General features: G+C 36.8%; 1 protein-coding gene across 1 annotated transcript; it reads left to right on the top strand.

Moving 5' to 3' along the window:
• Nucleotides 1–11,057: 11,057 nt before the first annotated feature.
• On the top strand, nucleotides 11,058–24,663 carry LOC5573632. The gene is made up of 2 exons (XM_001660908.2): nucleotides 11,058–11,606; nucleotides 24,178–24,663. Exons 1-2 carry the CDS (start codon nucleotides 11,174–11,176, stop codon nucleotides 24,516–24,518), a joined length of 774 nt encoding a protein of 257 aa, XP_001660958.1. The 5' UTR covers nucleotides 11,058–11,173; the 3' UTR covers nucleotides 24,519–24,663.
• Nucleotides 24,664–24,961: the final 298 nt, after the last annotated feature.

The raw sequence follows: 24,961 nt of genomic DNA on the forward strand, positions 1-24,961 counted from the left end.
CTCGTGAACTGCGGAATGTCGGCGTGAACGTGGCAGCTATCCAGGAAATACGCTGGCCGAGAACCGGAGAACGCGAATTCCGAGCGGTGGACCCCATCGCCAACACTTCATTCAAGTACCACATCTACTACAGCGGTGGCGACAGAGCAGAACGTGGAGTTGGCTTCATAGTGATTGGGAAGCAGATGAAGCGAATTTTTCGGTGGAAACCGGTAAGCGACCGAATCTGTGTGTTGAGAATGAGGGGCAAGTTCTATAGTCAAAATATGTTCATAATAACAAGAGCTTAGTGGCTTAATACAATCCTTTTGTTTTTATACACAAATTTTTTTCAATATGTTTTGTGTAAACTGAGTATTCAGGCTTTCGAAGCACTTGATGCTTCGCGAAGTCTTAGCAGGTGTTCTGCAACATTGAAAAAATCTAATGATGTTTTTAATTAACTCAACTTTCTGCTTGGATATTTTCAAAATTTGGCGTAAAGCAATAAATGGATGCTGTCTAATCCATATCCAACCATCTCAAGTATTAAAACGCGCAGAGCGAGTGCATTTTAGTGTTGAAACTGTTTGCCTATCACACCCCATCGCTTCCAAAACAACTGTATTGTAGAAGTTTATAGATGCACACTCCGAAAAAAACATGTGATTTTACGTCTCTTGGATGCACATAAAAGAAGCGAGCCGAATGACGTGAATTTAATTCACATTTCAAATACAATAGCGTCTGATTCGGGAAATACCGATCATAGTGCCATCGTTTTCGCGTTCATTAACGTGTAAAATTACATTTTTTGTTCAATAAATCTTCAAGGACACATTTTTGTCTCGTTTTATCATTTACATCATGTGTCATTTAGTCATACTATGAATTACGTCCACAGTAATTTCCATAACTTTTAAGAGTGTGGAGGAAGGCTAGCAACAAATACTCGTCTAGCATACAAGAGTCGTCAGCTTGATTCGTACATGAGCACGAGGGTTTTATTTTTTCACAATTTCACCTACAATTTATCCGTCTTCACCACGCGTAATGACTTAATTAATGGGTGTTCAGTAAAAAATGAGAATGACTTCAACACCTTTCAGAAACTAAAGTAAAGAGCGTATTTTTTTCACTCTCGAAGAGATTCGCTCTCTACACTCCCTTAAAATGAGTGGCATTTTTTTTTTTCGCTCGGGTGCTGTCAGTTCAATCGAAGATGGAGAGAGAGCAAGCATTCCTCGAGCGTGTTGTACGGTTTTACTAAACGCATGGTCATTGACCCGAAAGCAGCTCGACTTGCCCCAGTGTCGTCCCATTGAGGATTTTTTCGGCTACCTGAGTGCCCTAGTGTACAAAAATAATTGGCTGGTCAGATATACAAAGCGGGGATCCAGAATTGTATCCAGAAGATAGACGTCATTGCCGTCTAGCGCTCTTGTGAGATCATCGTGACTAAGCTGCGTCGTACGGCTTTCAATATATATAAATATATTTTTTTTTTCAATATTTTTCTGCTATATTTTCACCGAGTTATATTCGGGTCAGCCACGAGAAATTTCTCCGCAAAAAAAAAACGATTAATTATTAATTATATCGATGCCCATCAGAGCACAACATATCAACATATTGATGTCACACTCAAACGACACCAATATATTGAGAAGTTACAACAATCCATTATTATACTCAAATTATCTAGGGACCGCTTTAGGAATCAGTTTCTGGTTCAAATATCATGCTAGCTGTTTAACTTTAATAATAAGAAGGTAACTGCATACTGCAGCAATGTTGCATAATTTGAAAATCATTAGGTCATATTAGAATAGCTGAGTTTGCTTGCAAACGGTTACAAATTCAAATGATGAAACCAAGCGAAATTTGTCTTCATTTGTGTCTTTGAAGTTTTTTTTTGTATTCTCCATTTAATTTTTCAGAGATTTCTCGTAGGAATTACTTTGAGAGTTCCTCCAGAATTTTATGCCAGGTATTCCATCAGAAAATTTCATGGGAAGATTTTATTTGTTTACTAATTTGGGTCTACATCAATCAATCTGATAAAACCTCGCCAAATTATTTCATCAATTTACTCGATTCATGACCGCCTCTTTCCATCTTCTAATGCGTCACACGCTCCCCAGGTCCTGTTAAACCTGGTCAATCCACCTAGCCCGTTACGCCCCACACCTTATTGTTTCGACCAAATTCAAATCCGAACACCATCTTCGTTTGTTGTCCGGCAATCTGTCAATATGCCCTACCCAATGTATTCTTCCAGCTTTGGCCACCTTTTGAATGTTGGGTTCGCCGTGGAGTTGGGCACTAGAGATGGGCTAAACGGCTCAATTTAGTGAACGGATCCTATCCGAATCACTCATTTTAGTGGACCGGATCTTTTGAACGCTTCAGTGGCTCAGCAGCTCGCAAAGGAAGAGCGAACTGAACAGCGCAAACGGAAAAAGGAGCGGTTCACTCCATGTTGCGCGTTATCCTTAGTAATTTTCGTATCGTTCACTCTCTCATTCTTCCCCAGAAACTCACTTGGCCGATTTCCCCTACCCACACCAAAATGAAGAAGCAAAATGTATTTCGCCGTTTCAACTAGTTGTTTAGCTGTGTATGCTGGGACCGCTGAGCTGTAGCAATTTTTTCCCGTGGATGGGAAAAATAATCGGTTCGTTCTTTTTGTGGATCAATTTTTGTCTGATCCGTGCTGATCAAATGAACCGACTCTCATCGAAAAAGAGCCATAGATCACTCGTTCTTTTGAGTGAGCCGGATCTTTTTAACGGCTCTGGTTCTTTTTGCCCATCTCTAATAAGCACAGATGATACACCTTCGTTTGTGTCAGATATTCCTCTAGATTTTCCACAAGTTCCAATAATCCGTATCAGTAATTTCACAAAGAATTGCTTAATTGACATCTTCTGAAAGAATGCCTACAAGAGTAATAATGAATTTCTCCAGGAATTTTTTGTAAAGATTTTTTCAGAGATTTCAAATGATTTTTTTTCTCAATCGTTCAATAATATTCAATTACTTCCAGAGTTTTCAAAGGATTTAATTTTCTTATCTCATTTGTTTGTCTGACTAAAACGAACATTTTACGAAGAAATCTTCAATAACAGTGCGGAACACGTTTTTGTCTCAAGCACCAAAATACCGCTATTTACTTACGAAGTCGAGTCTAGTACACGACACTGAAGACGGCCTTACAGTCGAAATACGCGCATATGTCAAAGGATTCAAACTCTAGTGACTATTTCAGCCAACTTACATGCAAGTTTGACAGCTTGTATGGCAATTTATTTGCACAATTTGCCACAGAATTCAAACATCATTTGTAAACCAATATTTATCAATTGGGCTTTAAAATGTTTGATGAGTTCTTGTTTTTATTCAATAACTAGTGGTCCCGGCAAACTTCGTCTTGCCATCAAGTAGGCTGTTGAAAAACGCCATGGAACGCTCCGTGCAAAATGGAAGTTCCGTTCACTCCTGTTTTTTCAACTTTCCCGTTAAATATCCCTTGCTTTTTATATACACAAACACGTCGGAGCACTTCAGGAACATAACTATGGAAGAATCATTCTAATCCGTCGAGCCGTTCTCAAGCCATTTCGTGACATACAAACACCACTCCATTTTTATTTATATAGAAGATAGATACGAAAAAGCATGTTCTTGTTACTACTTTAGCAATTTTTCCCGCTCAAATAACGGCTATAACATACTTAAAATTTAATTTTAAAATTTGTTCCAAATATGAACCTTGACACTTTTGATCATGTTTGACGTTCACTTTGTCGACAAAAATGCCACTGGGCATTTAGTTTTAACAATGGGGTTGTTCCTATTAGACATTTCGGAAGGGACACGGAAAACAAAATATACCCAAAAATTTGAGTTTAAACCAAGGGGTGTGACAAAATTTCAAAAACAATAAAAAAATGTTTATTGACTTTAACCAACCAAAATCATTTAAAAATTGAGTGAACATGTGTTTTTGGCCTAAACTTAAGCGTTTGGTGACAAAATTGGGACAGGGCTTTAGGACCCTATTAGATTAAATGGTAAATAGTTGTTTTTTGGTGATTCAGAAAAGTATTGTATTTTGCCGTATAAGAGAAACGAAAAATTATGTATAGAGACTGCAAGCACGCTAGAAAAATGGATTTAATCTAAATTTTATCATGCAATTTCAACTAAATCATATTCAAATTGGAAGTTCAAATACTGTTTTGCATGATTGGTGGATTAGGTCTCAAAAAATGTTGATAAACCATACTTTATATCCAATATCTTGTCAAAATTTGTGAACACGTCTGAAACAATTTTTTTTAACTCTAACGGAGATTTGCGATCAAGTATGGATGTATTGAAAGCATTTTGTTTGAATAATAAGTCAAGCTGCATATAGAAATTGATGCCCATAACTACAGTATGTTCTGAAGACCTTCAGATTATCAATATTCATAGCAGTACACTTTCCGAGTCATATGAAGCTTTATGGAAAGTTTCACGGGAATTAGGTGAGTATAAACTATAGTAGATTTGATAGATAAAAAAGACTTGAACTCCAGGTTGATTTGGATGACTTCCAATATCCAATATCTTGTCAAAATTTGTGAACACGTCTGTTAAGGCTAAATGAGTGCTGTAAACCACTAAACGAGGACATCACTCGCTTAAAATAATTTATGAACCTGTGTAGATTATGGTCAAAACTTCAGAATGTTTTGGAGGCCTTAGCATTGTTCTAGGTTAATTTTATTTTTTCCAAATATCCTGCTGCATCGTAACTTATTACAAATAACGGGTCTATTCACTTTTTGTATGAACACATTTCGTTTCCAAATGATAAATGAGTTCTAAAAGGAAGTTTATGTGATTTTTACACTACCTGACCCAGAGATGTTCTGGAATAACTTTGTCCACAATACTCTGAATCTATACTTTCCCCTCACTCATGAAACTACAACTATTAGTGAAGCAATCCTCAAAATTTCGCTGAAAAATATGGAGTTATGCTCAAATACGAGCAATTTCAATATTGGTTGTCAGCCCCGTAGCCTACGGGTTAATTCCATGTATACATCAATGGAATCAGTGTTTTATACAACTTTGGTGACCTGTAGCTAAAAATTGTGACGTGCTGGAACATTTCTGAGAACAACATCAGATTCAGCGACACAAAATCTACTAGAGACATTTTGATTCTTAAGATACGCAAAAATGTCATTTTTTGTTACGTTGTGTAATTAAACTGTTGTTTTCTTTTCTTCCTGCTGACATATCTCATCCTGACATTGTTTGGGATACCTATCACAATTTTTTTGAAAAGGAGACTTTCAATAATTTCTGCAGAAATACTCTTAGGGAATGTTTCTCTTGTGAAGAATTTTTTCAAAAGAAATAATTTTTTAGAGTTCTATAAGTGATAATTCAGAATTCTATAGAACTGTTGTCATATTTTTGCAAGAAATTTTCATAGTATTTCTTTAGAATTTCTGCAAAAAATCTGTCGAAGCAGTGCTTTGTGAAGCCCAAGCAGGACGTCGTCGGAGATCTTTCGTTCTCGGTCTGGCTGGGCAGTGTGTCGTGGAGCCAAAGCAAGCTTGTCCGTACGCTTCAAGTTTGTTGATGACGGAATTAAAGTGATTTGGAGCTCCCCTGTCAGCGATGGATCATCGATTGGTGAGCCCGTTTCAGCCTCGATTGCTTATTCACCACACTACACAACGGGGACAAACTACGCGCCACAGGTAAGTATGAATTCTTCTTTTCTTCTTCTTTTCAGGAACTTAAGAGAACATCACTGAACAGGAAGTCTTATTACACTTTATTTAACTTTTATAGCAATCAATTCCACTACTTTATTACTTTAACTTAATATTACAAAATTTTTAAATTCGACAAACTCACCTTTAGTGGATGGTAAAGATTTTACTGGTTCTTTGTTCTTCTGCTTCGCTGACGTTGATGACGGTGATGATGGTCGCCGATTCCGTAGAGTAAGAGAGGGAGAACCGATGCCCATACGCCTTTTATAGTCCAGGGTTTCTCCAGCTTGATGGAGTTGCCGGAAGAGCAAAACGCAAAATTCCGAAGGGCGCCTTGTTCAGTAGCCATAGTTTTTCCATGCTGTGGTATTTCCTATAGTGAAGTACAGATGGAACCACAATACTCTCTCCGCACTTGATTTGATGTGCGAACAAAATTTAAACATATCATTATCTTAAAAACTGTATGAATGTTCCATTTGTGTACTTGTCCAAAAAAAAAACAATGATTGGTTCGACACTCGGTGTATGTACATACTTTTACTTCTGCTTGTAATTACATGAAAACTTTGAATAGTTTGACATAATAAGTGTCGATATATTTTTCATAGACTGACAAAAAAATATTTCGGTGCATGTTCCACGAATCGAATCACTTCACAATGGTCGTGCTCCATATAAAGGGGTGGCCAAAACTACCAAAACCAATTTTGAGATTTATATGTTTTTTATCATTTTAAAATATACCTCATGTGTTGTTATGTTATTATGGCCCTTGATTGAAATTGAACTGAAATCTGAATTTTTTTGACTTTTTTTGTCAAAGTGGCACAAGTCAGAAAATTTAAAAATGTCATTTTAAAATAAAGCACAAAACTCATATTTAAGGAATGCATTATTTCCTCAAAGTTATAGACTCTCTGAGAGCTTGTGGTTCAACACTTTTATCAAGCATGAAGATGGAAAAAAATATATGTTTGAAGTTTCAGTACTATTCAATACTACACTTGAGTAATTTTGATGATTTTGACCATGAAAAACAACTCTTGTCGCGTCATGTCGTAGCCATTTATAATATTGCACATCAAAAAGCATCCTTAGATGTTTCATAAACCGTTTACATTTTTTAAGAACATTTGCTGGTTTTCAAGTTAGAGCTATTTGAATAATCTAATATTTTACACGATATTTTTCATACAAAGTTTATTTAAAACATATGTGTCCACTGTTCTTATGCAATTTGATCAAACTTGGTCAAATACAAACAAAATGTATGTTTTCAACCAAGTTTGATTGTATTTTTAATAAAAAAAAAGTTTTAAGAAACGATTTTGAAAAAGTTACGTAAAATGTGAATAATCCCTTCTGAAACTTTTAATTGTTTCACCAAATAACATATTCATATTACATATTTCATAGATTAAGGTAATAAAACTAGTTTTGGCCAAACTTCATTTTTTTTTCGACCATTGTGCACTTACCAAGCGCAACAAACTCTTTTAATGGTTCGTCACTAGAGGTGTCAACATAATTTTGTACCGAAAAATATAATAGGAGAAGACTATGTAAGTAAGTTTTTAAATTGAGGTTACATTAATCGCAAGGTGAATTCAGTTTTTGTAGCTTCTGATTCCTTCCCACTAACAAAAACTCGTTAGGACGTCGTCAGCGCCGTTATTGACTTTATAACAGTTGGAATCCTAGAAATTATACACTGAAGATGGTAAACTTCCCCATCTGTTAGTAATTCTGGCCATTGACGGAGTAGCAACTATGAATTGTAGGTCATCAATGCTCATGCTCAGAATTTCTGCAAGAAATCTGTTCACAAATTCTAATAGATGGCATGATATTATATCTGAAGCAATACATGAAGATTTTTTGAGATAATTTGTTTGAGTTCCTGAAAGCAATTTTTTAATGAATTTTGGACAACTTCGTGCAGTTCCTTAAATTTACTCATCCAGGAATTTTCAAAGGGTATCCTTAGGATATTTTTCCAGGATTTCTCAAGTACTTTCAATAATCCTGCAGTGATTTGGCAACAATTTAATCAAAAACCCATTTTTTTTAATTTCAGGTTATTTTGAGAACATTTTCAACGAATCCTCTAGAAAACATCTTGTAAAGAAATGTTTTCTTTAAATTATTTGAAAAGCTCTTAAAATAATCACTACTATTAAACTTATCGACTCAGCGCTTTTTTGACCCTGATGTGTCGTAAAAAATATTTACACGCCTGGCTCAAGAACAGGTTCACATGAATTCTACCGCAGATACCACACGTTTAAGTCAGATTGTAAAACTATGTAAGACAATTTTAAATGGTAACACAAGCAACATATTGGTGGCGATGTTATCGCTTAGTTCCCATGACGATATCAGAGGTGCTTATGAAATATTTCTAAATACTGATATTCGTCACTGTTTTACGTACTGTGTGGCGGCGCTAGTGATTTCAAAGTGTTTCAAATTGAATATTTGCACAGGTTCTCAGAGGGTTTTATTTTAGCAAAAATATTTTATATCTTTGGTTCTACATTGCGTAACTTTGTTCACCCACACAGGGACGAAAATACTCAATCTACCCTCGCCTACATTGATACTTGCTGGGTAGAATCTTCGTTGATTTTTATTTGTTTTTATCCTCGCCTTGACAACACAACAAAGATTGGCAAAGCGCTTGCCGCAAGATTGTCAGTTTCCTTTTACCCTGCTGATACTCAACCGCTTTATGATCATCGGAAGCAAAAAATGATATTCATTCTGGACAGCTTGACTTTTTTACATTCCGCTTCGGGAAGTTGTAATTTTTGCACAAAGCACAGTAAAGACGCGTCAACATCATCGATTCCGTGCATCGGAACATTCATTATCCGTAAAGCAGCATATTTTTTAATAAGTATGAACCTCAATGATAATCAATTTTCTAAAACTGACACTCTTCTGCTTCTGATAATCAAAAACACTAGCGACGTGCGGGCATCGTTGTTTGTTTTTTCATCTACTTTTGTGCCATCTTCATTGGTGCAATCATATTCGTGGTGGTGCGGTTACTTTGATGGTGGCATAAATGTCAGTGAATTGAGAATAGTGAGCATGATTTTTTTCGTCCCTGCACCCACAGAATTTAAGATCTCCTAAAATCATGAAGTTTGATGTGCCGCATAATAACATTTAGTCACCTTCGAAGATTGACTCCGGAACCGGTTCGTCGGAAACCCAGATATCAGTTCCGAAGCAGCTAAATGATCCAACGCGTTGCATCTCACTGATAGAAAGTGATAACTTTCAAAATCACGAGGTTCGATGTGTCGCATGATAATGTTTACTGATTTATAATAATTGACCTGGTTCCTCGGAAACCCGAATACCGGTTCCAAATTGGCCAAACGGGTTCTGTACTGTACAGCTCAATCACGGAATACTTTTATTTGAAAAACCAAGAAGAGCTCTGGAACCGGTTCCCTCGAACATTCGGATATTGAGATAGAGATAATAACTGTAAAAACTTAGCTGATTTCCCATTGCAAATACACTTTTTCTAAATTGGCCATTTTGATTCCAGAATAACTTCTAAACCAGGTGGCCCATCCTGAAATTCTGACCAAGCCCTCAACATAAAAGGATATCCTATGCTTGTATCAAAATTTGCTTCAAAAATATCTAAAAACGAAAATAAAATAATTTAATATAATAAATAATCCTCAAGAGGATTCTGAGCAGAATTCATAAGAAGATTCAGAACAGAATCCTAAAGAGGATTCTGAACAAAATGCTGTAGTGGATCCTGAACAGAATCTTTAAAAGGATACTGAGCAGAATCCTTAAAAGGATTCAGTTTTGAATACTCTTAGGGATTCTGTTCAGAGAAAAATATTCTGTTCAGTTTGAAAAAGTTCTTAAGAGGATTCTGAAGCGGACTCTTAGTAGGATTCTTAACAGAAGCCTTGAGAAGATTCTGAGCAGAATCCTCAAGAGGGTTCAGAACATAATCCTTAAGAGGATTCTTCAGAGAATCTTAAGAGGATTCTTAAAGAATCCTTAAGAAGTTTCTTAACTGAATCTTTAAGAGGATTCTGAACGAAATGCTTGAGTGGATTCTGAACAAAATCCTTAAGACGATTCTGAACAGAATCCCTAAGAGGATTCTGAGGAGGATCCTTAAGAAGATTCTTCACAGAATCACAGAATCTTAACAAAATTCTTTGGAACGTAATCCTTAAGAGGATTCTGAAAAGGATTCTTCACAGAAATTTAGTGGATTCTGAGCATAATCCTTAACAGAATTCTGAACAAAATCCTTAGGATGATACTTAACAGAATCTTTAAGAGGGTTCTAAACAAAATTCTTAAAAGAATCCTTAAGGGCCGATTTCTTCATCCCCACTTAGGTGGTAATCCTAGTTTAATGATATGGGTAAACGTGGTTTACGACTTAAGAAGACGAAGAAATCGGCCCTAAGAAGATTCTGAACAGAATGCTTAAAAAGATTCTGAACATAATTCTCATTAGAATTTGTAACAAAATTCCTATTACAATTTTAAACAGAATCTTTAAGTGTCTTCTGAACAGAATCATCAAGGGGATTCAAACTAGAATCCTTAAGAGGATTGTGAACAAAGTCCTTTACAGGATTGTGAATAGAATCTTTAAGAGGATTCTGAACTGATTGCATATGAGAATTTAAAACAGAACCCAGAAGTACCTATTTTAACAATCAAATGAACAAACACTTGAACATTGTATTATAATCATAAAGTTTGCAATTCTCATCTGCCCAAGATAAGTTTAAACATTCGTTACTGATTTATTTTTGAAGTTTGATTCAGTTCAGCGAATTCTAAATATCTTACACTTTTGGGAATGAGCTTCATGAAGGTATATCATGTGAATTGCAAAATATCAATATTTTCCATGAATATACTGACGATATAGATAGTTTCAGTTGAAACGTATAATCATAATAGTTCGTCCCTAATTACGTGAGACACAAACCCAACAAGAAATAAGTCATTTAGTTCCATGATCAATCACCCGGGTGGAGAACCGCTGGCTGGCGGTCGCAAATCGTCCACAATTGCGACTCATGTAATCGAGTGTTTTCTAATTTCCTTTGAGTGCCAAATTTTTCACCCGGGTGGACCAATGCCCGGGGGTTCCATACGTTTTGCTCGTTTTTCTCTGCAGTCAATTGTTCATATGTGGGGAAATTGGCCCGATGTGCGAAAATTATGCCCTATCTGTATAAATTGTTCGCACCTGATCACCATCTGCGTCAGTTGTGCTCGAGCAAGAAACAGTTCCGCACCCGGTGTTTTCCCCCGAAATATCAGTGCATCATCAAGTGTACAGTTCGGTTGATTGAAGCTTTTGGCTGAAGAATCGAGAATCGTTGGAAGAGAAAATGCAGCGTTCCAGTGTGCAATCGTCTACGTCGCTGTTGGTGGCTTTGGTGTTCCTGTTGATGGGAGCGGCGCTCCCCGTTGACTCCCTGGATCTGTTCAAAGAATGTGCCGGGGCGAAAAGTTCCGTTTCCTGTTTCGGGAACAAAATGGTGCAAAGTGGCCTTAAACGGTTGTCCAGTGAAAAATCGCTGCAACTGTTCCCGGGTGTGGATATCGTGGAGGCAGCTCCCGAAGCAAACAATGACGTCGAAGGGTCTTCTCGGTCTTACAACGATCAGGCGGATACGAGTGTTTTAGGGCGCATTGCCCGGTATCTGACCAGCCACGAGCTCAAGATCAATTTCGGGGAGCTGGCACGCAAGAGTGACTTCCAGAATGCGATCTCGTCGATGGTGCGCAATGTCCAGGATGATATGCTAGGCGAAATGACAGGTACGTAGGGTTGAGTGGTGCTCAGTGACAGGAAAGGGGATTAGTTCGGATTGACATATAGGATATATTCATTAGTTCATTCAAAAATTTCACATTAAATTTACTGTAGAAAGATTTGATGTTTATGTTATGAACACTAGCCTGGGACACGGTTATTTGAAAAATTTAAATTCTCGCTCCAATTCACTTTTTGGATTGCATTTAGGGCCCATAACAACTGTACAAAATTTTAGTTCGATAGGTGAAACAATATTTACGCGCCAGCCGTTCAAAGTTTGTATGGGATTTACTAAGTGAAACCTTACTTTTGCAAAGAAAAATCGCCAGAGGTCGCCCATTGACCTCTATAGTTTCACCGATCGAGCTGCACAGTTGTTATAGGACCTAAATGCAATCCAAAAAGTGGACTGGAGCGAGAATCCAAATTTTTCATATAACCGTGTCCCAGGCTATTATAACATAAACGTCGAATCTTTCTACAGTAAATTAATTGTGGAATTTTTGAATAGAAGTATTTGTTTTGAGTTTTTAAAACTTTATCAGATATCTGTAATCAGTAATCATATAAAGTTGCATTAGTTAATGTTGAAGATTTTTGAAGAAATAACGAGAATCACAACGGAAGAACGATCACTTGGACATGTCATAGCTGATGTCTTCACAAAAATTTTTTCTTGATTCTGAAAAGCGATCCTGTCAATTTGTTCGATAAAATAATGAAAACCAAATAAGACTGGTTTTATCTTCTCCTTGCTTTTTCCAAAATAAACTTTTTTGCAACAGAGGGGTTGCTGATTTGCTCACAACTAGAATCGCTGAATTGCACAGTGCTGCCTATTATAGCCAAATTATCGGATGGCTTGTTTTGAAAACCTATAAATTCGTGAACACAATGCACATTGGTCCCAAAGCCAAAAATGTTTGCGTCTAAACCGTCAATTTTAGATATATTCTTCGATAAAGTTTCTCCATACGTTTTAGACACGGTTTGCAAGATCAGAATAAACCTTTTTGCTGACGCATTTAGGCCTATATAATGTTCTACAATGCATAAGAATAATTGATTTGGAGCAATTTTGCAGAAGTATCCAGATTTCCATCTCTCATGACTCGTGAGTTATGTTATTTTTAACAAATGAAATAGGGTTAAATAAATCAGTTTATTCTTGATAACTTTTAACACGTTAATTTATCGCAAAAGTTTAGTTTCGATCATTTTCAGAATTTTTAATTGCGCAACTTTTTACTAAAGAAACTTTTATTCTATCTCTTATGGTTGCAAAGTTATCCGAGATTTTCTTGGAAAAAACTGTTGTTTTTAAATGTGTATATCTCTGAGAGGCGCAAATAAGTTCTCAATGTTTTGTCGCTAATAGAACGATAATCTTTTCCTCTCTTCATGGTTAAAAAAAAATTGTGAGGACGTTACTTGTTTAAAGAGATAAACAATGTTTTGAAAATAATACGTTTTTTAAACGAAAAACGTCCATAAATTGGAAAATAATCGTAATAGCTCTTTGGTGGCTTCAGCAAAAATGTGCAAAATTGAAAGCTCTGAAAGTGATTGATGCCAGAAAATTTATAAAAAATTAGGGCTTTCGGGTATATCTTCTTTTTTTCTGGTCGTTACGTCCCAACTGGGACGCAGCCTGCTTCTCAGCTTAGTGTTCTTATGAGCACTTCCACAGTTATTAACTGAGAGCTTCTATGCAAATTGACCATTTTTGCATGTGTATATCGTGTAGCAGGTACGAAGATACTCTATGCCCTGGAATGTCGAGAAAATTTCCAACCCGAAAAGATCCTCGATCGGTGGGATTCGAACCTACGACCCTCAGCTTAGTCTTGCTGAAAAGCTGCGCGTTTACTGCTACGGCTATCTGGGCTTTCGGATATATTCACCACTTTAAAATAGACAATGAAGAATTCCATTGCGTTCTAATTATTTGTGGAAAAGTAGAATGTAATAACTTTTTACACCATTTCAGTATATTTTTAAATTCGAGTAAAGAAACATCAAATCATGATTTTTAAAAAAATAACACATAACAAATATATTTTTCTTTTTACAGAACAGTGCAAATTATGCTTCCAATTGTTCACAATTATCAGGTCCTCAGTACACAAAATTTGATTCAATTTGATTACGATACGGCAGGTTTTTCTCGTCTAAACAATTCTGCCTATGACATCGACATTGTAGCACAGAAAAAGAGACAAAACATTTAGAACAACTATCAACTGAAAACATTAACTCCCAATGCTAAAGAACTGATTTTCTTCATCCGGAAACATAACCAAAAAAATAGAATTGAGCACTATTTTGTTGTACAATGAAATAAATCCGAGTGTTATGGCTGTTTGTCTGTGTTTCTAGCTTATTAAGATCTCGATATAGACATGTTCTTGCGGCACTAATCGAACTAATTGATTCAGGTACATTGATGTCGTCTCAATATTATTGATCGAAGATTTCAACCTTCTAGCCCATCAAGTTCTTGAAATGGCGACTCTCTCTAGATAAATCAATGATGACATGTAGAGAACAAAATTTTTTTACACTTAAAAGTTTTATCACTATCGGACAGATATTGATCGTCCGAACTTTTTTTTTCTGAAACACCAATTTTTTGGCTTATAAGATTTTTTTCATACATAAGATTGATGAAAGTTTGCTACTAGCACAATCGAGTGGATGATTATACTATTATACCAGTTTTTCACCGCAAATGGCATTTCATATGCTTTTGAGATTAATATAGTTTGAACAACTATTACTGGCACCATCTAGGAGATGAATTTCCAATCATATTTTTCACCGCCCTTGATTTGCTTGATAGCTTAAACAACTCTGCTGATATTCTACTTAAACAACTCCGCCAAAGACACCAAACTTCTTGTTAATCAGCATCTCGAAATACAAGTAATTGAAAAGGATCTGTAGTAGTGCCATCTAGTGGAAAATTTTCCGCTTGTTACTGCCAACAACTTTCTAATTTATCTGGCTATCTAAAAATAATAAATTGTGGAAAAGTGTTACTAGCGCCAATTAGTGGATGAATTGCCTTTCAAGTCTATACTTTGCTAAAGACTCCAAACTTCTAACTTATCAGGATCTTGAAATAAATAAGATTGAAGAGAATTTGTTAGTATCGCCGTCTAGCGGATGAATTATTAAGCATTTTTGGTACCGCCCAAATAGTACTTTATATGCTGATCAACTTTGCCGAAAACACCAACCTTCTAACTAACCAGGATCGTTAGATATAGAAGATGAAAGAATATTTTCTGCCACCTATTGAATAAACTCCCAATCAGGTTCGTCACTATCAGCCTTTGATCTGCTGAACAACTTTGTTGAAGACACCAACCTATTTGCTTATAAAGATTGCGAGGTAGGAGAGATTTATATAAAAAAATTTGATACCCCAAGACAATCCGGATCTACTCCGGAACCATCTGGACCATATTCTCAATTTCTTCGAACCATAAACTGGAAGAGTTTCAAACTCTCAAAAAACTTTAAGAGTAGATTGCAAATCCTATATTGGGCATCATGTGATAGAGTTATACTAGAGGGTAGAAAGTCTTGTAGAATTGAATGATTATTCGTTTTTCATTTACTCATTTAAAAATAGTTTTACTAATTTTACGCATTAATAATCAATTTCGACACTTGAAAAGGCATCCACCAAAGACACATTCTCTGTTCTCTTTTTTGTACAATGGGCTAAAAGAAGGCAAAAGCACAACGAAGTTTAATTTACAGTTACTGAGTAACACTCAGAGAATATGTTTGAACTCTTACTATACAATTTACAAATAATTTACGATTCGAAAAGTACCAGATTCATCGGTGGTGACTTCAAGGAAGACTTGACTATAACTAGTAAGAAGCTAGAATTTTAGATAACCCATTTATTGATTATCCTTCAAAAGTTTAAGAAAGACCTCCAGGGTCTGTTGTTATGAAACAACTTAAGAGGTTTCTTCAAACATTCCCTAAGAATTCTAAGCATTCCTCCAAAAACTGCGAAAAGAAGGAGTTATTTTTGGTCGTTTTGTAAGGAATCTTTCAGAAACTTCTCATGGTGTTCTTCAAATTTATTATTTTGTAACACTTAAATTTCTGTTGATGTTCCTTTTTTCAGTATTTTAACAAATAATTCAGATTCAGATACAGAGAAATTCAGATTCCGCTTAAACATCCAAAAATATCTTAAAAAGCATCTATTTTCCATTCAAAATTTTTTTCGGGCTCATTCTGGGATTCTTCCAGGAGCACACTTATTCTTTTCCCTAGAATTTTCGCAAGGGAAAAAACTTTTCAGATGCTTATGAGCAATTCCTCAAGGTTTTCTGAATAATGTTTTTAGCGATTTTTGTGGTGAGGGCGGAAAAAAATATTATAATACAGGAGCTATTCGCTGACACTATCCAAGAATTTCTGGTTTAATATATTTGGCTATGCTTTAAACGACTCCAAACAAAAATTCCAACGGAATTCGATTTTCTGAAACTGTCTTACGCTATTCTCGAAGGTGTTTCTAGTGGATTTTAATGTCGGATTTTTGGAATATTTCTGTGATGATTCCTGTTAGTTTTTTTTAAATGAAACTTGAAGTATTATGAAAATTTCAGGATGTACTAAATGAAAATTTTCCACGAATTCAAGAGTATCCTCAAAACAACTCCTTAGAAAGTTGTTATAAGCTTTGTCTGTGAAGTTCAGTAAAACATTCCCGGAAACTCTGTCTCCTTCTATCCCCTACTTATCGTTAAAAAATCAGGTAGTATTTCTTACACTAGAGCAGGGCTGCCAAACGCGTCATCATTTTGTTGAAGAGTTTGAAGATTCTTTCCATATCTGGCTCGTTTATTTGATTTTACGAATGATTCCATTTCAAATATTGAAAATACTGGAAACTTAGCGGCACTCTTGTTTGAAGTAAATAAGCGTTGAAATTATCCCAAAAATAAATCTTACGCTTACGCGAATCATAATGAGAAACCATGTTTCTTATAGTAATAAAAATAATTTTATTGGGATTACAAGAACAATCTGACATGACTTAATATTATTTTTCTTTAACATGATTTCAATATAAACTATTGAGCAGGATTATCTCTGATTCTTGAATACAACTCCTTCGCAAAATCATTATAGAACAATAGGAGAAATTCTTACTGAAACTTTCCTTTTTTCAGAATAAAGTATGCTTTTATTTTTCATTTTAAAAAATGATTGAAATTGTTTGATCCGTCGCGCAATATTATTCTTGAGGCTTGGCCCAAGGTTCAAAAAAGTTGGACAAGCTGTGTGGGCTTCGTGGCCGTGCGGTTAGTGTCGTCAGGCAATGAGCGTATCGTGTCATGGGGTGTGGGTTCGATTCCCGCTGCAGCCATTGAAACTTTTCGTCGGGAATGTTTCTCGGCTGTACCATTGGAGCATGCTTGTCCGTTGTCTAGTGTTAAGTTACAGTCTGTGCAGCTGAATGGCTGAAGACGGTGTCCGTGTCTTTATTAGAGCGATGTATTGTATTAAAAAAGCCCATAGTGCTACGTACAATAGTTTTCGTTACAATGAGTGTCGCTATGATCGCTCCGATGGCAATATCGCAAACGCATTTTGGATCTTCTTAACAGTCCTGAAAAAAAATTGAAGATTTCACTAAAACTATGAAGTATAATCAGGGGCCCAGATAGCCGTAGCGGTAAACGCGCAGCTATTCAGCAAGACCAAGCTGAGGGTCGTGGGTTCGAATCCCACCGGTCGAGGATCTTTTCGGGTTGTAAATTTTCTCGACTTCCCAGGGCATAGAGTATCTTCGTACCTGCCACACGATATACACATGCAAAAATGGTCATTGGCATAGTAAGCTCTCAGTTAATAACTGTGGAAGTGCTCATAAGAACACTAAGCTGAGAAGCAGGCTCTGTCCCAGTGGGGACGTAACGCCAGAAAGAAGAAGAATGAAGTATAATCAAGAAGCAATTCAAAAAGGACTACCAAATAGCTCATCGAATGTCTATTTAAGTATTTCACGCATTTGAAAGTTTCCGAAACAGACAAAAAATTGTTAAGATTGTTGTTATATTGACTCCTTCTTGAAAACTGTATTATTTTCCAAAGATTGATTAAAAATTAAATCAGCATTTCTGATTCCAAAAATCTCAAATTGAATATTTTCTGTTTTTCAACACACACATTTATGGAGGCATTCTACTAATAAGTTTTCAATTATTCTGTCTGGTATTTTGTTCCATGAGTTTAGTCAGTTTAGTTCAGTTTGTGTTTACGAGTTCAATCAGCACACATACATATTACTACAGTGAAACCTCCATTAGTCGATGTTCTGTGACTCGATATCGACTCATGGAACCATACTGAAAGTACAATTTTATGGTTACTATCTGGGGGATGCGAAATAAGGGTATACGAAATACCGAATGATTCCGTCAAGTACGCTTCGAAACGAAATTCCGCGGAATTCCACGGAACTCGCACAGGCGAAATTTGTATTTTGCTATTTCGTTTCGTTTCGCCAAATTGTTAAAATATTTCCACGGAAAATTGAAAACAAACGGAATAAAACGGAATTTCGCGAAATTCGAGTTAAATTTCGAACAAACAAAAGCAAAGCGTTCGCTTCTACTCCTAGCAGCTACAGTCAAAAATGGGTCCGTATTATGGATCAAATCGACTCATATCATGGATCAGAACACTATAACAGCAAATTATCTGCGAGGCAAACGAATGGTGTGTTAGTGAAAGCATACGTTTTGGCGTTTGTTTCGGAATCGTCTTATCTTGGATTCATAACTGTGGTATGGGTTTCAATGCCCCACAAATATGAATCAACGCTTCTAGGCATATGTATGACATTTTATTTCCTACGAATGGAACAAATGTGTTTAAGGTGATTATAAAACGAAGCCAAACTTCGAATTTTCAAATGCACAAGACGAGAAAATCTGACAACAGTTCGCTTTGAAAATCAATCAAAATTGGTGATCAATTGGGATAGATTTTCAACTGCGCAGCGCTGTTTGGTTCTCAAGTCTTGTGTTCTTGAAAATTTGAGGTGTGGCTTCGTTCTATAATCACCTTAAGCATGTTATTGTTGATTGTGATGCTGTATAGATTTATGGTTAGCGTAGGTAAAATGGGTTCTGCGTAATTGCTACTCTATTTGATGCCATATAAAAAAAAGACACGGACACTGTCTTCAGCCATTTAAGCTGCACAGACTGTAACTTAACACTAAACAAGGGACAAGCATGCTCCAATGGTACAGCCGAGAAACATTCCTGACGAAAAGTTTCAATGGCTGCAGCGGGAATCGAACCCACACCTCATGACACGATGCGCTCATGGCCTTGACGACACTAACCGCACGACCACGAAGCCCATATTCTCCGTTTAATCCAACTTTGATCCATATCTGTGTGCTATTCATAAATGTGGGATGACTGTAGTATTGACTGGTCAGCAGGATATGATAAACTGCACTGCCATTGTAAAGTTTCCAAAAACGCCCATTTGCCCTAAGTTCCTCGCGGCGAATAGCCCAGGAAAGGAACAACTGCGTTTGATGAACTACCGCAATCTTCTATAAGAATGAAGAGAGCAAAACCACGGTTCCCTCCGGAGAACATCACGTGTCCTTTTGAACAAATCCGTTAATATAACGCAAACATTGTTTGTACACAAATGTAAAAAAAAGCTGCGGAGCGTGAGTCCCTGATGTTCTGGATTTGCTCAGGTGTTGCAGATTATTGATGCGCGCATTAGTTCTCTCTCTTGCTTTTCCGCTATGACGTCACTTTTAACTCTGCATAAGAACAGCGGGAGAATAGAAGAGAAAACTAATAGTACGCATCAATGAGTAAAGGCTCTCCGCGATTTCGTTGTTGTGCCATAAAATTCTACATGTAGCAGAGAAACCGCGATTGTTTGTCGCTGTCGCCGTAAAAAATCGCGTAGATTTGGGTGATCCAAAGCCATACCTCAATTCTTCAAGAGCACAAATCTATAGAACCAGACGTCTATTCAAGCTGAAAACTCTATCGTTTGGGTACTCGATGGCCAATCGATCAAGTGTTCAGCTTGAACCGCTGTCGGGTACGTTAGATTTGTGCTCTTGAAATTCTGAGGTATGCCTTCGATTTATATTCACCTTAAACAAAGAAGATGCATACATTATTTTATATCGAAAAATGAATCTAGGTTTATTCACGCTGTACCACACAACCAACTCCCTCTCTCCTCTTATAACGTGACATAATTTCCTCCCGACCCCCAATTAAAAAAAATGCGAATATTGATAATATATCATATAAAATATAAAAATCACAAATCAGTTATAATCGAAATTGGTTCCGGATTTAGATTCAAGTTTGGTAGTGTATTACACAATAGAAAAAAAATAAGCCAATCATTAAATTTAGCTCATTGACAGACGGATTGTCTGAACGAACATGGGTGAACTTGTCAATTTTATTTGCGGTTCCTCTATGCTATGTAGTCCAGGTTCAAAACTTTTTTGTTCGAAATTTTCAAATATTTTTTAAAATACTCTCGAGGCTCAAAATTTAGTGAAAATGTGATTTTGTAGTCAGTTTTAAACAAAGAATCTGAAAATGAGATAATATAAACAATCCTTAATACTTCCAGAAATCGTCCAGAAATTCCTTCACAGATTTTGGAATAGGATCATTTCTTCAGTATTTGCTCTATAAAATAATAGAAATACCTTCAGTATTTTCTACAAGGTTTACTCTGAAAGTTTGCATTCATCCAGATTTGATCCCTCCAAGAATTAATTCACAGTTTATGCAAGGCTTTTCCAGAAAATTCATTAGGAATTTCTAAATTAACCCCAACAGGTAATCCTGATTTAGTTGCTGTCGCAATATTTCTTAGAGTTTATTACTTTTGCAGTTCTTTTAAATTTATCTTGATTGATTTCTTAGGTATGTGTTGATGGATTTTTTTAAATATAATTTAATTCAATATTCCAGCAAATACTAAAGCAAATATTCCAGTGATTCCTCTGTTCTACTTATTTTTCTTCTTCTTTCTGGCGTTATGTTCCAACTGGGACAGAATCTGCTTCCCAGTTTAGTGTTTTCATGATCACTTATCGACTCGTGACCCCAATCACATTCATTCAAGCCAGAAAGCATAAAGTACAGTAAAAAAATGAATATCATTATTCCATGTTTTATAGTTTATTGTCGCACGCCCACCAAACCGGAACGCGCGTGTGGGACACGCGACGTGTGACTCGTTCCCGACATAACTGTCATAATGACATGTGTTGCGCTGCATTCTTACGATGTTTACGAACACTGCGCACTATTCAAATATTATTCGCGACGTTTGGAGATTGAGAAAAAATATATTTAAAAAAAATGTTTGTCCTTATTTCTGTCGGATCCCTAATATATTAGCATAACATCACATCCACATGATTAACCCGTGTAGGCCTGAGTGAAAGCAAAAATTCTAAAACCTTCACCCCTCCGCGAATTCTTAATGGATTCAAATGATTTTTTACCAGTATACTGGCACACATATCTAGTTTCTAGAAGTGGACAGAGGAACGCGGAAATATTCCTGTGATCGGAGTTATTCCGGTGGATCACTGGGTCAGGTCGGGTGAGAAGAATACTGTGCGTTTGTGCCCCTGGAGGTAGGCAAATTTTAAGTCACAGGTAATTTCCGGAATGGTTTATAATGTGGCCAATACATGACGGAATTTAAAGAAAATTGTATCAGTGTAAACCTTTTGAGAAAGGGTTGAATTGGATAACTATGAGCTTTGCGTTTGATTAATCCTATAAATGACCATTTTCGGGTCCCGGGACGCCTCAAACTTACGATAAAGTGGCCAAATTGTATCTGAACATCTATGCCAAGCTTATGGGAACGCATTTAAGTACACAATTGTGTTTGATTTCTACTTTTCGAGAATTGAAACGGTTTAGTATTCATCAAATCTATAGTTGGTTCTTCCGGGCATTACGTCCGAATGGCCACATCCGGTATATTTTTAACGATGCAAAACTCTTCATTCATAATGTTGAATATCAGATCTTAATAATTTATGCAAAATAAAATGCTTGTCATTGCTAATAAATAAAGGTAATTTGGCATGTCCCAAAAAATAGTCCTTTTTTCCCGACTTGACCCAGTGACCCACCGGAATAACTCAGGCCACAGAAATATTTTCGAGTTCCTCTGGCCACTTCTAGAAACTAGATATGTGGGCCAGTGAACTGACAAAAAATCATTGGAATCAGTTTCGATTTCTCTGAGCGGTGAGGGTTTCAGTATTTTTGATTTCACTCAGGCCTATACGGGTTAAAAAAATTGTAAGGCATTTCTAAAAATCAAATTAATTTTGGGCTCCTCTCAATATTTTTGAGATTATTTTAAATGTTTGTAAGTGCTTTTCAACCCACTTCTTAGTTGTAAAATTTAAATTAAACCCACTCATTGCCTTGTGTGAGTGTTAGATATATTGAAATGACTCCTTATAAAGTTATTAAGAAGATTTCAAACAAACAGAAAAAAGTCTTACCAAAACATGTAAGGATTCCACTGAGCAACGATAAGGTTTCCATATGATAAGGATTTAAAAAGACGTTTTGTATGCCTATTGTCAAATTTCCAGCTTTTGACAAGAAAAAAAAAACTTAAACGTGTATTCCGCGAAACAAATTCAAAAATTTCGTTTCGTTTCGTCATTATCAGCGCAAGATATTCCGCGTATCGTTTCGTTTCGTATCGACATGGAAAAAATCCATATCGCATACCTTTAATGCGAAATGGACTTCGTTCCGCGTTTTTTTTTTCGGATCGGCTGATGGTGCTATGCCATTTGTCGCTGTTCTATGGAAAAATGTAATTTGAAGTAATAAAAGTGTTTTTCTTCGCGGAGATTCATTTTAAAGACAGTATGTGTTGTTCTGCGTTCTAGATTGTTACGTGATTTCGCTGGTGGTTCGGCCGGCCCTACGCCACCCGTTTAAAGTTTATCATTCGTTTGTGATAAGTGTGATTCTGCGTTCCGCATTGGGAGTTTTCCGCAATTTAGCTTGTGCTTTAAATAATTCCTGCCGAAACAAGGCTTTGTCTTGTAAAATAAGACAAAATAAAAATAGTAGTTCAAAAGCCACACAATGCAAAAACAATGTGTTTTGGTAAAAGTGTAAAAATGTGCACCTGACGTATACTCGCTCGTGACCATTTTCTCGCGGGATTGGGGATGGAAGTAGATGGAAGCTTACATACTCATGACAGCTACACCGGCCATCGATGAACTTGGTGAGATTGTTCTAATTTTTTTAAGTTGTTTGCACTTCTAAACGAATAGGGGAGAGTGGTCCAAAATGCCACTATGATGATTTGTACATACATTTTTTTTTATTTTCAACACAATTCATGAAAGGGTTTCATTTATTCAGGATACATACATTATAGATTTCGGTCGGGAGGGAGGTCAGAGTAACTTTTCTTTTCGTTTCAGAGAGCGAGTAAGGGCGCTTAAACCTAGGCTTCATAGCCAGGACATACGGAAGAAATACCTGTGTCCCATCCTTGGAAAAGAACCACAAACAACAATGGAGTGCGCATTAACTTTCTTAGCAACGCCACTCCCAACGATTTTACCCGATCTCCCTGAATGGAACGGTTGGTACGGTTGTCCCCGTTTCTTCCATCACAATATTTAAAAAATATTCCGTCTATCATGTTATTCATTCGTGAATAATCTGATCGCCGGATTTTTTTAAATTACCTTCAAACCCCAAGTCTGCACAGTGGGCCTGGCCATTTTAAAATTTGTATCAAATCATTGATATGCTACAAATATTAATGCTGACAAGAAAATACTGGATGGAATTTCGGTATTTCCAGGATGCTTTTCAATATTGGCTGTGCAAGCACTTAGAATAGAATAGAATAGAATACTATCTGGGGGATGCGAAATGGAAATCAACAAGCAGCCAGGCTGCTGTCAATCTTGAATTTTCGTAAAAATGATCTGAGTGTGCCTAGAAATGTATGTTCATGATTTCGTCACGTTGGTTACTATGATGCTCCTCAAATACACTTCAAAATCATTTTTGTTCCATGATTCGCTATTTCCATGAGTCGATGGTCCCTTCAGATGTCCACGATATTTCTGTATTTTGTAACAACATATCCACTTGGGCATTGATTGTACTAGTTCGTCCTGCTGAAGCGAGAAATGAATCAGAATCGGGCTTTCCAAATGTCCAGCCTCACGACAGTATCGTTTCAGAATCAATCGCACAGGCAAATAATGAAAACTTGTTCATGTTCGGTTTGTTTATCCTAAGCCGCATTTATAGATTCTTGTGAAATAATGCTTTTTTCTGGTCAATCACGGAGTAATAACTACGAATGACACGGTCACACTCATTCATTTTCAGAAAGTTTTTTGCGAATGTAGGGTTCTCCTTTTTCATAAAGCTTCGATAAGTGAATAAATAAATAAGACCACTAACACTATTCCTTTCACTCTCAACCTTTCTGCAGAAGCCCGCAAAAAGGACAAGGGAGGACTCGGAATGATCCTGCTGATGAAGGTGATGATGAGCAAAATGCTGGGAGCGCTCGGGTTCGGTGCCGTGGCCGCCCTGGCCATGAAGGCCCTCGGCGTGTCGATGATGGCCCTGGTGATGGCCGGTGTCATTGGACTGAAGAAGCTCGCCGACGGCGGCGGTGACCACAAGGGACGCCAAAACCACGACGCCGACATCCAGGTGCTGGACGGTGGCTACGGGGACCACTACGATCGGGTCAGTTCGGTGCGACGACGACGATCACTGTCGAATTTGGCCTACCGGGGCTGGACCGAAGAGGTGAAACGGGAGTGAAATCATGTGCGATGCGTGCACGAACAAGAGGATGAAAAGAAATATTTATTCTAGTGTTGAGAGTTGACTAAGAGCTAACTGAAAATGGTTATTTATTTATTTATTGTTATTTATTTTGAAACGACAGATGAAATTGCAAATAAAGAATTACCAAAATCGAACATTATTTCATTTAGCTTAATCCTTGATACCAACAAAATACACCAAATTTAGTGGTATAGGATTTAATTCCACTAGACACGATTCTCAACAGGTGGTCCGTGGACCCCCGACAATGTGAAAAGCTCGCTGTAGAGACCACCTAACAGCGAGCCGTTTATTTGTGGTAACCAAGAATGAGTCCATGTATCCTTTGACAGATACGCCTATTTCGAGCTCAACTGTAAGAACGACTTCAGTTTCGACTTTTGTACACGACAAATTTATATTGTACATTTATTGAG

Source organism: Aedes aegypti, chromosome 1, assembly GCF_002204515.2.
Source record: "Aedes aegypti strain LVP_AGWG chromosome 1, AaegL5.0 Primary Assembly, whole genome shotgun sequence".
NCBI lineage: Eukaryota > Metazoa > Arthropoda > Insecta > Diptera > Culicidae > Aedes > Aedes aegypti.